This window comes from Carcharodon carcharias, chromosome 20 (genome assembly GCF_017639515.1).
Source record: "Carcharodon carcharias isolate sCarCar2 chromosome 20, sCarCar2.pri, whole genome shotgun sequence".
NCBI classification, from domain to species: Eukaryota; Metazoa; Chordata; class Chondrichthyes; order Lamniformes; family Lamnidae; genus Carcharodon; species Carcharodon carcharias.
The window spans coordinates 83,288,230-83,301,569 of NC_054486.1; the positions used below are offsets into that span (position 1 = coordinate 83,288,230).

The 13,340-nt window shown below is 42.0% G+C and overlaps 1 protein-coding gene across 1 annotated transcript in view; it reads left to right on the top strand.

Annotated features, from left to right (window-relative positions):
- The window catches only part of lrrc9 (leucine rich repeat containing 9), a 185,802-nt gene that overhangs the window by 105,112 nt on the left and 67,350 nt on the right, over positions 1–13,340 (top strand). The window contains exon 16 of the mRNA XM_041214204.1: positions 5,033–5,152. Within this exon, the coding sequence (XP_041070138.1) occupies positions 5,033–5,152 (120 nt within the window). The remainder of the gene's footprint in view (positions 1–5,032; positions 5,153–13,340) is intronic.

Below are 13,340 nucleotides of genomic sequence, written 5' to 3' on the forward strand. Positions count from 1 at the left end.
GACATTGATCTTCAATTCCTGGAGACTCCAGGCCAATCCTGGAGGGTTGGCAACCCTAAGGGAGAGGCCAGCTGGTCCACCAAGCCTGCCCCACAACGTGATGGCTGAAGCATCATGATGAAACATATCCTCCCCTTCTTATTCCCTCCCCTGCAACCATGCAATCTACTGCACCCTCCCAATGGGTCCCTTGTGGAAGAGCCAGCCCTGCCTAGTATTTTAAGAGGATTACCACAGTTGTCACATTTTGACCTGTAAACAGGATAAGGTTTATATTCTCTTGTTATCCTGATAGATTGCTAATGTTTCTTTTTGTTGTTTTGAGACCCAATAATTATTCTGCAGCTCTAAATATTCTACTTTCGATGATTTGATTAGTGCAATGCAGTCTGTATCAGGGCTATCCAGATTAGTATCATATTGCCTGTTTCTTTCTTACACCTTATGAAACAAAAATCAATGGAAGCAAATTAGCTAGTATGAAGTTGCAGCCAATCTACTGGCATGCATTGCAGAAGCTATTTTGAAGGTAGTCTATTTCTTCAAAGAACCATTCTTTTAGCTAAGAAGTACATCACAGAGCAAACACCTATAAACCATGGCAAAATAACTCCCATTTTTGTCACAACTGAAACAAAATATATGGAGATGGATCACTCAAGTCCATGCCCACTGAAGTAGGCACATTTCTTATGGAGCCTGACATGGCAAAGGTCCATAGTCAGTATGGCATTCATCCAATATTTAAATAATCCATTGCCAACAAATTGGCTTAAGAAGTACCCCTATGGCACAACTGTGAAGATGCTCACTCTAGAATTTTCTTTCCCTCTTGGGTTCCTGGGCATATCTGACTTATTGCATTGTCAGTCTTGATGGTACAAAGGGCCCATTGGGTTCCTTTGCTTGCTTCAATTCAAGTTACACAGTAAAGTCGAGAAACAATATTTGTGTATGCCTATTAACAATGAGGAAAAGAACTAAACCTTATAAAACACTAGTTTGCCCTCAACTGGAGTATTGTATTCAATTCTAGACATCACGTTTTAGGAAGGATGTGAAGGCATTGGAGAGGGTGCAGAAAAGATTTACGAGAATGGTTCAGAGAGATCAAGAACCAGAGGACATCGATTTAAAGTGATTGACAAAAGAACTATGCAGAGGTGACACGAGGGAAAACTGTTTTATGCAGCGAATGGTTAGGATCTGCAATGCACTGCCTCAGAGAAAGGTGGAGGCAGAATCAATCATGGCTTTTAAAAGGGAATCAGATAATTATCTGAAGAGAAAGGATTTGAAGGGGTATAGTGAAGAGGTAGGGGAGTGGGGCTAGCTGAGATACTTTTGCAGAGACCCAGCACAGACTCGATGGGCTGAATGACCTCCTGTGTTGGAACCATTCTATGATTTTAAGTTTCTATAAATGCTTCATCATGTGAGAACCCTTTTGTGGCTTGGAAAGGTAAAATCCCTTGCCAATCCCCAATATCATGTCACAACTTCTTAAGGGTACAATATTCTTTTGATAGTGCAACTTACTCTTGCAGTATCTGGAGCATGCTGAAATGAAGAAAAGTGTGCAAGTTTCTTTTACAAATTAAGTAATATACTTTTATTCATTCCTGATAATGTGCATTAATTTGGCTTTTTTAATCTGCTACTATGGAAATCTAATTATTCTCAATATCATGTTGCATTTAAGAGCAACATATGTTTATTTAATATATGAGTGGATGTTAATAAGCTGCGGAGTCATAGAGGTCTACAGCATAGAAAAAGGCCCTTTGGCCAATCGAGTCTGCGCCGGTCAAACAAGTACCTAATTAATCTAATCCCATTTTCCAGCACTAGGCCCATAGCCTTATATGCCATAGCCTTGTATGCCATGGCATCGCAAGTGCACATCCAAATACTTCTTAATTATGAGGGTTTCTGCCTCTACCACCCTTTCAGGCAGTGAGTTCCAGATTCCCACCACCCTCTGGGTGAAAAAATTCTTCCTCACATCCCCTCTAAACCTCCTGCCCCTTACCTTAAATCTATGCCCCTTGGTTATTGATCCCTCCCGCAAGGGGAAAAGTTCCTTCCTGTCTACCCTATCTATGCCCCTCATAATTTTATACACCTCAGTCATGTCCCCCCTCAATCTCCTCTGCTCCAGGGTAAAAAACCCCAGTCTATCCAATCTCTTCTCATAACTAAAACTCTCCAGCCCAGGTAACATCCTGGTAAATCTCCTCTGCACTCTCTCTAGTGCAATCACATCTTTCCTATAATGTGGATTCCAGAACTGCATGCAATACTCTAGCTGTGGCCTAACCAGCGTTTTATACAGTTCCAGCATAACCTCCCTGCTCTTATATTCTATGTCTCGGCTAATAAAGGCAAGTATCCCATATGCCTTCTTAACCACCTTATCTACCTGTTCTGCTACCTTAAGGGACTGGTGGGCATGCACACCAAAGTCCCTCTGATCCTCGGTACTTCCCAGGGTCCTACCATTCATTGTGTATTCCCATGCCTTGTTTGTCCTGCCCAAATGCATCACCTCACACTTATCCAGATTAAATTCCATTTGCCACTGATCAGCCCATCTGACCAGCCCGTCTATATCCTCCTGTAATTTAAGCTATTCTCCTCACTAGTTCCTACCCCACCAATTTTCGTGTCATCTGCGAACTTACTGATAAGCCCTCCTGCATTCAAGTCTAAATTGTTTATAAATACCACAAACAGCAAGAGACCCAACACCGATCCCTGTGGAATCCCACTGGACACAGTCACAAAAACACCCCTCAACCCTCACCCTCTGCTTCCTGCCACTCAGCCAATTTTGGATCTAGTTTGCCAAATTGCCTTGGATCCCATGGGCTTTTACCTTCGTTATCAGGCTCCCATGCGGGACTTTATCAAAAGCCTTGCTGAAGTCCAAGTAGAATACGTCAAATGCATTGCCCTCATCTACACACCTGGTCACCTCTTCAAAAAATTCAATCAAATTGGTCAGACATGACCTCCCCTTAACAAAACCATGCTGACTGTCCTTGATTAATCCCTGCCTCTCCAAGTGCAGATTAATTCTGTCCCTCAGAATTGCTTCCAATAGTTTCCCCACCACTGAGATTAGACTGACTGTCCTATAGTTCCCTGGTTTATCCCTTCCTCCCTTCTTGTCCTCCAGTCCTCTGGCACCTCTCCTGTGGCCAGAGAGGTATTGAAAATTATTGCTATCTCCTCCTTTGCCTCACTCAATGGCCTGTGATACATTTCATCTGGGCCTGGAGATTTATCTACTTTTAAGCCTGCCAGTCCACTTAGAATCTCCTCCTTTTCTATGCTAATTTCTTCAATTATATCACAGTCCTTCTGCCTGATTTCCATACGCACATTATCCCTCTCACTTGTGAACACCGACACCAAGTATTCATTTAGAACCCTACCTATGCCTTCTGGCTCCACAGACAAATTACCACTATGGTCCTTAATGGGCCCTACTCTTTCCCTCGTTATCATCTTACTCTTGATGTACTTGTAAAATAACTTTGGATTTTCCTTTATTTTACCTGCCAATGTTTTTTCATGCCCCCTTTTTGCTCTCCTAATTTCCTTTTTAAGTTGCCCCCTACGCATTCTAAACTCCTCTAGGGCTTCCGCTGTTTTGAGCCCTTGGTATCTGTCATAAGCCTCCCTTTTTCTCTTTATCCAATCCTGTATATCCCTCGACATCCAGGGTTCCCTGGATTTGTTGGTCCCAAACTTTGTCTTTACTGGAATATATTGGCCTTGTACTCTCCCTACTTCCTTCTTGAATGAATCCCACTACTCTGGTGCAGATTTACCTAAAAGCAGCTGCTCCCAGTCCACTCTGGCCAAATCATATCTGATCGTATTAAAATCAGCCTTCCCCCAATTTAGAATTCTGATTTCTGGCCCATCCTTGTCCTTTTCCATAATAACCTTGAATCTAATGGAGTTACGATCACAACTGCAAAATGCTCCCCCAGTGATACCTCTACCACTTGCCTGGCTTCATTCCCTAAAATTAAGTCTAGGACTGCCCCCTCTTTTGTAGGACCTTCTGCGTACTGTCTTAAAAAACTCTCCTTGATGCATTTTAAGAATTCCGCTCCCTCTAAACCTATCAGACTATGACTAACCCAGTTAATGTTGGGGAAATTGAAATTTCCCACTATTATTTTTACACTTCTCTGAAATTTGCCTACATATCTCCTCTTCTCTTTCTCTCTGACTGTTCGGGGGGGCTATAGTATACTCCCAGCAATGTGATTGCTTCTTTTTTCTTTTTCAGTTCTACCCAAATGGCTTATTTGAGGATCTTTCTAAGATGTCATCCCTCCTTACTGCTGTAATTGATTCCTTGATCAATATTGCGATATCCCTTCCTCTTTTACCTCCTTCCCTGTCTCACCTGAAGAGCCTATATCTTGGAATATTGAGCTGCCAATCCTGCCCCTCTCTCAACCATGTCTCTAGATTAATTTGTGCCCTTAACTCATCTGCCTTATTTGTCAGACTCCTTGCATTAAAATAAATACCATCCAACCTTGCCAAACTCCCTTGTGCCTTAACTGGCCTATAATTTCTATGCCTTCCAGAATCACTTGCTCTCTCTTCTAATTTTGGCTATCATCTCCTTCTTCTCTCAGAGTCCCATCCCCCTGCCAAGTTAGTTTAAACCCTCCCCAACAGCACTAGCAAACCTCCCCATAAGGATGTTGGTCCCACTTCTAAATAATATGGATTGATTTTAATAGTATGGATTTATTTTCAAAATTTGAAATGAAAACTTGTCAAGTAGAAAGTTTGTCTTCTAAAATGATGATTTGAGAGGGGTCACTGAATTTCCATTCCACATGTTAAAAAATGCACTGTCTTTCAAGATGAAATATGAAAATATTGGAATCTGTCATTCATGAAAACATCTACCAAATGCAAAATAGGTATGCATTCTTGCTAAGAGGTTTAACTTTAAAACGTGCTTTGTTCATTTTTCATGTTTTCCCTAATATAGATTCTGAACTTGCACGGAAATAGCCTGAGTAAGCTAAAGGGTATCTCCAAACTGACAAATTTGCAGAAACTTACTGTCAGTTTCAATGAACTTGTGCAGTTAGATGACCTTTCAAATCTGGTAAGAATTTACAAGTTTTTAGTAAGTTTTTTTATATATATATATATATATATATATATATATGTATGTATCTATTTCCAAGCTTAAACAATTTTCAGAATGGAATTAACTATGGCTGTGCTGGCTGATGCCTGAAAGGTATTGCCACCAATATGGAAAATCTTCTGTTGCTTTACACCAGCAGTGGTGGAGCAAAATCAGTCCTGGCAACTATAAGAATGGCAGATGGCAGAGATTGGCATCTCTGATGCCCTATTCATATTTCACTTCACGATCACTTCTGGTCAGCATACAGCTCACTGCCCAGAAACTGATAAGACGCTGATTTCAATATTGCATTAAAATAAACAGCATGATATGCTGATGGGGGTAGTACATGTATCTCTGTGTTGCGTACAGAAAGTAAATTGTATTTAAGTGCATCTGTTGAGGTTAACCAATCAACATTTTAAAAAGCATAAAAAAGACATCCCAGTGTGACAGAATTGAACAATGTAATTTGGAAAGGGTTTTTGTCTTTCTGTTTGGCTCCCTTACAAAAACTTTAGTAAGGGCTAGTGCATTGTTTACTTTTTACTTTAAAGTTACAAGCATGGGTTTCTGGGGAAAGAAAAGGAGGCATGCTTAGGAGGTCAATTTGCTCCCCAGGCACATGTACTGCACCATCAACCATTTTCCGTAAAACAACTGAGGTGATTGTACTTTAATGTGTCAAAGGCCAGTGGCCTCAAGAGCACTCAGAAGACTGCTTCAGCCCGGAACTTTGATGCATGTTTGAAGTAGCCATGAAGCCAATCTGCATGGCAGATACTGCTATTCCAGTGACAGTGACAGCTCTCAATCTCTATGAATCCTTCCATACACCCAAAGGGGAGGGGAAATCATACATTTCTGCAAGTCTACAACCTACAAGAAGAAGGCATCCTTATCTTTCCTAGTTCCATCTATTTTCCTGCTGGTGGCTCTGGAAAATTATACCTATTTAATTTGCATCACGGCAAAGTCGATGGCACCAATGAGATCTGTGAAGCAGATCAGTGGAAAAATCTGATTCTATAATAGAACCCAAGGCTATACCAAGACTGTCATGCAGATGCCCTGGAAGTGTCATATTTCCAAAATAGACTAGTGCACTGAATACATCCTTCATCTCTGTACACATTGGACTTTTCTATAGTGGCTTTCATTTGATATACCACAAGTCTGATAACTGGATCATGTTTTTATGTTTGTCTTTTTTTTAAATGCAACCGCTGGGAGTTCCACTTCAACTGAATCCTTTGAAGGATGGTCACTCTGTAGGTAAATGTCCCCATTTACGATTAGCTATCTTTATATTTCAATCAACAAAAACAAATGTTAGGGGAAATTCCAGCATTCATCCACTTCTGCGAAAAGTTAGTTCATTGATTTTTGCTGATGAATGTTTGCTCAGGACAAGGAATTTGTTACACAAATTGCCTGTAAGCCTTAAAATTAAAACTTAATTATCCGCTCAGCTGGTATGGGAAATGAAGCCACTCTGTTGGCGTCACTCTGCATCACAAGCCAGCCGCCCAGGCAACTTAGCTAACCGACTCTGAAAGAATTAAAAAGACTTAGCTGGACCACATAAAGCACTACTGAATTCCGCTTTCCTCTGCTGAAATTGCTTACTATTCCAGAATGCAAAGATAATCCTTGGCTTCCTTTTCCCACTACAAAATGTCTTCCTAAAGCCCTCTCTCCTGCTTACCCCACATTAATCTCCAACAGCAAATAATAGAGTCATCTTTACAGCAAAGTAGGAGGCCATTTGGCTCATCATGTCCATCCCGGTTCTCTGCAGAGCAATCAAATCAGTCCTAATCGCCCACTCTATCCCCATAACCCTGTAGGTTTATTTGTCTCAAATACCTATCCAATTTCCTTTTGTAATCATTTATTGTCTCCACTTCCACTACCTCATTGGCAGTGGGTTCCAGGTCATTACCATTCATTCTTCATCTTATTCCCCCTCCATCTCTTGGCCAAAATTTTAATACAGTGTCACTTAGTGTCATCAGCTAATTGGAATAGTTTTTCTCTGTCTACCTTATCTACAACTGTCATAATCTTGTGCACCTCTCTGAAATCTTCCCTCAACCTCCTTTTTGCTCCAAGAAGAAGCCCAACTTCTTCAAGTTAACAAGGTAGCTAAAATCCCTCATCCCTCAAACTATTCTGGAATATCTCCTCTGCACCCTCTGAAGGACCCTTACACTTTCCTAAAGTGTGGCAACCAGAATTTGATTCAATCCTCTAATTGTGGCCTAATCAGATTTTTTTTACAGATTTAGCATAACTTCCTTGCTTTTGAGCTGCTTCCTCTATTTATGAAGTCTAAAATCCCATATGCTTTGCTAACTGTTCTCTCAATATGTTCTGCCACCTTCAAAGATTTATGCACATGAACCCCCAGGTCCCTCTAACCTGGTACGCTTTTTTAGAACCAAGCCATTTAATTTATTTGCTTCTCCCTATTCCATCTGCCATTTGTCTGCCTATTCTGCTAGTCTAACTATGTCCAGTTGCAGTCAAGTGGTATCATCCTCGTTGTCAGCCACATCTCCAAGTTTGCAAATATCAGCAAATTTTGAAATTTTACTTTGTACACCAATATCCAATACATCTATATATATCAAAAAAAGAGAAGCCTTAGCACTGACCCTTTGGGTGCCACTCTCAACTATCCTCCAGTCTGAAAATCAACCATTTACCACAACTCAAGAAGTAAAAATGTGATGGATTTTATACTGTTTAAGAGGGATGGAGCAGGTGGAGCAAGATAGAAGGTCAGGGATAGGTGAGAGCTAAGGAGAGATTGACAAAGATGTCATGAACACAAGACTAAAGGATTGTTAATGGTAGGGTAAAAATTAAAGAAGGTGCTCATAGTGGAATAAAGGTAAGAAAGCAGAATGTGTTAATTGCAGAATAAGGGTCAATACCCTGTGAAAGCACAACATAGAAACAAGTAGCAGATACCCTTTGGGGGAAGGGGTGGGGAAGAAGGATAAAAATAAATGAATACATATGTAAAAATAAATAAAAATTAAAAATAAATAAAACATTTGGATTAAAGAATGATGGAGGAGAGAGTTCATGGTCTGAAGTTGTTCAACTCAATGTTGAGCCCGGAAGGCTGTAAAGGGCCTAATCGGAAGATGAGGTGCTGTTCCTCCAATACCGTTGGACTTCACTGAAACATTGCAGCAGGCCAAGGATGGACAGGTGGGCATGAGAGCAAGATGGTGTGTTGAAATGGCAAGCAGCAGGAAGGTTTAGGTCATGCCTGCAGACTGAATGAAGGTGTTTCACAATGCAGTCATCTCGTCTGCATTTAGTCTCCCCAATTTAGAAGAGACTGCAGTGGGAGCAGTGAATGCAGTAGACCAAATTGAAGGAGGTGCAAGTGAAGCACTGCTTCACCTGAAAGGAGTGTTTGGGGTCTTAGACGGTGAGGAGGGAGGAAGTAAAGGGGCAGATGTTGCACCTTCTGTGATTGCATGGGAAGGAGCTGTGTGAAGAGGATGAGGAGTTGGGGTGATGGGGGACTGAACCAGGGTGTCACATAGGGAACGATCCCTAAGGAATGCTGACAGGGGGCTGAGGGGAAGATATGTTTGGTAGAGTTGGCAGAAATGGCGGAGGATGTTCCTTTGATTGTGGAGGCTGGTGGGATGAAAAGTAAGGACAAGAGAGACCCTATCATGGTTCTGGGAGGGAGGGGAAGGGGTGAGGGCAAGGGTACTGGAGATGGGTCGGACACGGTGCTTCAAAGGATTATGCTGTGCCATTTCCACCAACTCCAGCATAATGCCATCATCAAACACATTTTCCCCTCACCCACCCTGTCAGCATTCCATAGGGACGATACCCTCCGTGACACTCTGGTCCACTCCTCCATCACCCCCAACTCCTCATCTCCTTCCCAAGGCACCTTCCCATGCAATCGCAGAAGGTGCAATCTTGCTCTTTACCTCCTCTCTGCTCACCATCCAAGGCCTTAAACACTCCTTTCCGATGAAGCAGTGCTTCACTTGCACCTCCTTCAGTTTGGGCGACTGCATTTACTGCTCCCAATGTGGTCTCCTCTACAATGGGGAGACTAAATGCAGACTTTGCAGAACACCTTAGCTTAATCCACAAGCATGACCCAGACCTTCCTGTTGCTTGGCATTTCATCGGTGTCTTGCTCTCATGCCCACGTGTCCATCCCTGGCCCGCTGCAATGTTCCAGTGAAGCCCAAAACAAACTGGAGGAACAGCACCTGATCTTCCGATTAAGCACTTTACAGCCTTCCGGACTTAACATAGAGTTTGACAACTTCAGACCATTCTATTTATCTTTATTTATTTATTCATTTATTTTTATCCTTCTCCCGAAACACCCCCCCCCCCCCCCCCCCCCCCCCCCCCCCGCCCCACAGACCTCCAACAGGGCTATCTGTCACTTGTTTCTGTGTTGTGCTTTCACAGACCGCTGACCCTTATTCTGCAATTAACACATTCTGCTTTCTTACCTTCATGCCACTATCAGCACCTTCTTTAATCTTTACCACTACCATTAGGGGAGTTGGTGGTGTAGTAGTAATGTCACTGGATTGGTAATTTAGAAGTGCAGGGTAATGATTTGGAGATGTGGGTTCAAATCCCACCATGGCAGTTCCACACCCATAGAAAATGTGGGTCTTAACTGCCCTCTGAAATGGCCTAGCAGGGCATTTAGTTGAAGGGATGGGCAACAAATGCTGGTCTTGCCAGTGATGCCCATATCCCATGATCTGTGTCCATAACATCTTTTTCAATCTCTCCTTAGCTGCCACCTATCCCTGACCTTCCATCTTGCTCCACACCCTCTTAAACAGCATAAAATCCATCACATTTCTACTTCTTTCCAGCTCTGAAGAAGTCATATGGACTCAAAATATTAACTTTGTTTCTCTCTCCACAGATGCTGCCAGACCTGCTGAGATTTTCCAGTATTTTCTGTTTTTATTTCACATTTCCAGCATCCGCAGCATTTTTCTTTCATTTGCCATAACTTGTTGTTTTCTGTCCTTAGGCTAATTTTTTTATCCATGTCAATGTTTACCTTCCTATTCCATGAGTCTCAAATTTGTTAACCAGCTTTTTACGTGGTACTTTGTCAAAGATTTTCTTAAAATTCATATGGATAACATCCATTGCATTCCCTTCATTTGTTAATTAAATTCAGGTTCAACTAAATTAGTCAAGCACGATCAACCTTTTATAAATCTTTGCTGGCTCTCCTTAATTAACTCAAACCTCTCCAAGTGCCTCTTGAGTTTTTTCCCCCGATTATTCTTCCTAAAATCTTACTCGCCACTGATGCTAAACTGACTTACTAGGAATGTCCTTACACCCTTTCTTTAACAAGACAATTCCCAATCCCCTGGCACCTTCCCATATCTGGGGAAGATGATGGCAAACTCTTCCACGATCTCCACTCCTCCTTCCTTTAGCAACCTGAGATCTGAGATACAAGCCATCCGGACCAGGTGGCTTATCCACTCTACGCATAGCCAGCCTTTCCAATACATCCTTCATATTAATTTTCACCCCATTATCTCTACTATCTGTGCTTCTACCAATATTTTATAGGCATCCTTTTCCTTGGTAAACACTAATGCAAAGTACTTATTAAGTACTTGTCTTTACCTACACCTCATATAACACCCTCTTTGCACCTAAAAGGCCCCCCCCTACTTCTTACCACCCACTATTTACATGCCGGTAGAATATGTTAACTGCCATTCTATTCTCATATTCTGTCTTCACCAATTGTTTTTTTCCTCTTCACTTCCCTTCTCAACTTATTTTGCCTGGTTCTCACTTGAAAAAATTACCTGACATGTACCATGCACCTCTTTTTTTGTTTCGTCATATTCTCAATCTCCCTCCTGACTTTGGTTGCCTTGCCTTCCACCCTTGCTAGAATGCAGCTAGCTTGTAATGTCACTGCCTTAAAGATCACCCATTGTTTACAGTTTTTCCTGTCAATCTTTGGTTTCATTTAAACCTGGCTGGATCCCTTCTTATCTCATCAAAATTAGCCCTCTTCCACTTTAGAAGTTCCACTTTTGTTGACCCTTCTCCAACACTAATCTGAATATGATGATATAATGATCACTCCTACTCAAGTGTTCCCCCGCAGATACTTGGTCCATCTCATTCCCCAGCATCAGATCCAACAAGCTCCTAGTTGGCTCAAGAACATACTGGTCAAAAGAATACTCCTAAACACATTTCGGAAGTTCCTCCCCTTCCTTACCTTTTACTCTGATATTATCCCAATCAATATTTCGATAATTAAAGTCCCCAGTTTCATTACTCTGTAGTCCTTTTACATCTCTGTGATATTTATTCATTTATTTTTATCCCTCTCCCGAACCACCCCCCTCCGCCGACCTCCAACAGGGCTATCTGTCACTTGTTTCTGCAAGGGATCGCTGCCCCTTATTCTGCAATTAACACATTCTGCTTTCTTTCTCTGTGATATCCTTGTAAATTTGCTCCTCAATCTCTCTCACTATTTGGAGGTCTAAAGAACACCCCCAGTAGCGTGATCATTCCTTTTTTGCTTTCCAATACTAACCCAATGGATTCTTTGTCTCCTCCAGGACATCCTCTCTTTCCAAAACTACAAAGTCTTTCCCTAATCTGATAAAAGCAAAATACTGCAGATGCAGGAAATCTGAAATAAAAACAGAAAATGCTGGAAAAACTCAGTAGGTCTGGCAGCATCTGTGGAGAGAGAAACAGAGCTAATGTTTCGAGTCCGTATGATTCTTCTTCAGAAGAAGTCATACGGACTCAAAACGTTAACTCTGTTTCTCTCTCTACCAATGCTGCCAGACCTGCTGCGTTTTTCCAGCATTTTCTGTCTTCCCTAAGCTGTACTGCTATCCCACCTCCCTGTTCTCCTTCCCTATCTTTTCTGAGCACTTGTTTCCTTGAATATTAAGCTCCAAGTCCTCACCATTTTTAACTCATGTTTCTATTGTTGCCACATCATATTTCCACATGGCTATTTATGTTTGTAACTCACCAATCTTATTCACCACACTTTTGCATTTACCTACATGCATTGTGAACCTATCTTTGTATTCCTCATAGCCCTTTCTCGCCTGCTCCTATCTAAAATGGTAATACTTCCTTCCCTTGTACTATCCAAAATTCTCATTCCTTAATGTACTTCATTCCTCTTTTCTACTTTTATATGTTGGTTCCCATCTCCTCTTCCAATTTAGTTTAAACCTTCCCAAACCATGTTATTGAACCTTGCCACTAGCACATTTGTCCCAGATCTGTTGAGGTGCATCCTGTCCCTTCCAAATAGGTTGACTCCTGTCCCAGAACTAGGACCAATATCCCAAGAATCTGAAGCCATTCCTCCTGCACCATGCCTCAAGCTGTGAATTTGATCCTTCCTACCTTCCTTTTTCTACCCTCACCAGCGCTTGGATCTGGGACTAATCCAGAGATTCCTACCTTTGAAGTCCTACTTTTTAACTTCCCCACTAACTACTCCCCCATCTGCCCATACCTGCCATCAGCTCCTGAAAGTCTCTCTCTCATGCCATTGGTACTGACGTGTACCACAACTTCTGGATCACTCCTTGCCCCTGAAGAATATTCTGCATTATTTCTGTGATATCCTTTACCCTGGCATCAGAGAGGCAACACAGCATGTAGGACTGACAATGATGGTCTAAGTATGGAATCTCTAGAAACAACTGCATTTCTAATCTTTGCTGCAGCCCTTGTGCATTCCTTTGCCCATTGGTGCCTTAGGTGTCGTCACTCCTTGCAGTCTCCAATGCTGAGTACTGGTTTGAGAGTGACACACCTGCACAGAGTGAAGACTCCTGCACTTTCTCTCTCTTCCTACTCTTCCAAATGGCCACCCACCTACTATCATGATTTCTCACTGGCGTGACCACCTCCTAGAACATATGATTTAGGAAACTCTCATCCTCCCTGATACACCACAGAGACTTCAGCTGCCCATCAAGCTCAGAAATCCCAAGCTCAATCTCAAACAGCTGGTGACAATACATACACATGCGGTCCCCCAAGACACATGAAGTGTTGACGTTCCCACGTGGTACAGGAATTTCTTGCAGCAGGTCTCAGTTGCTCA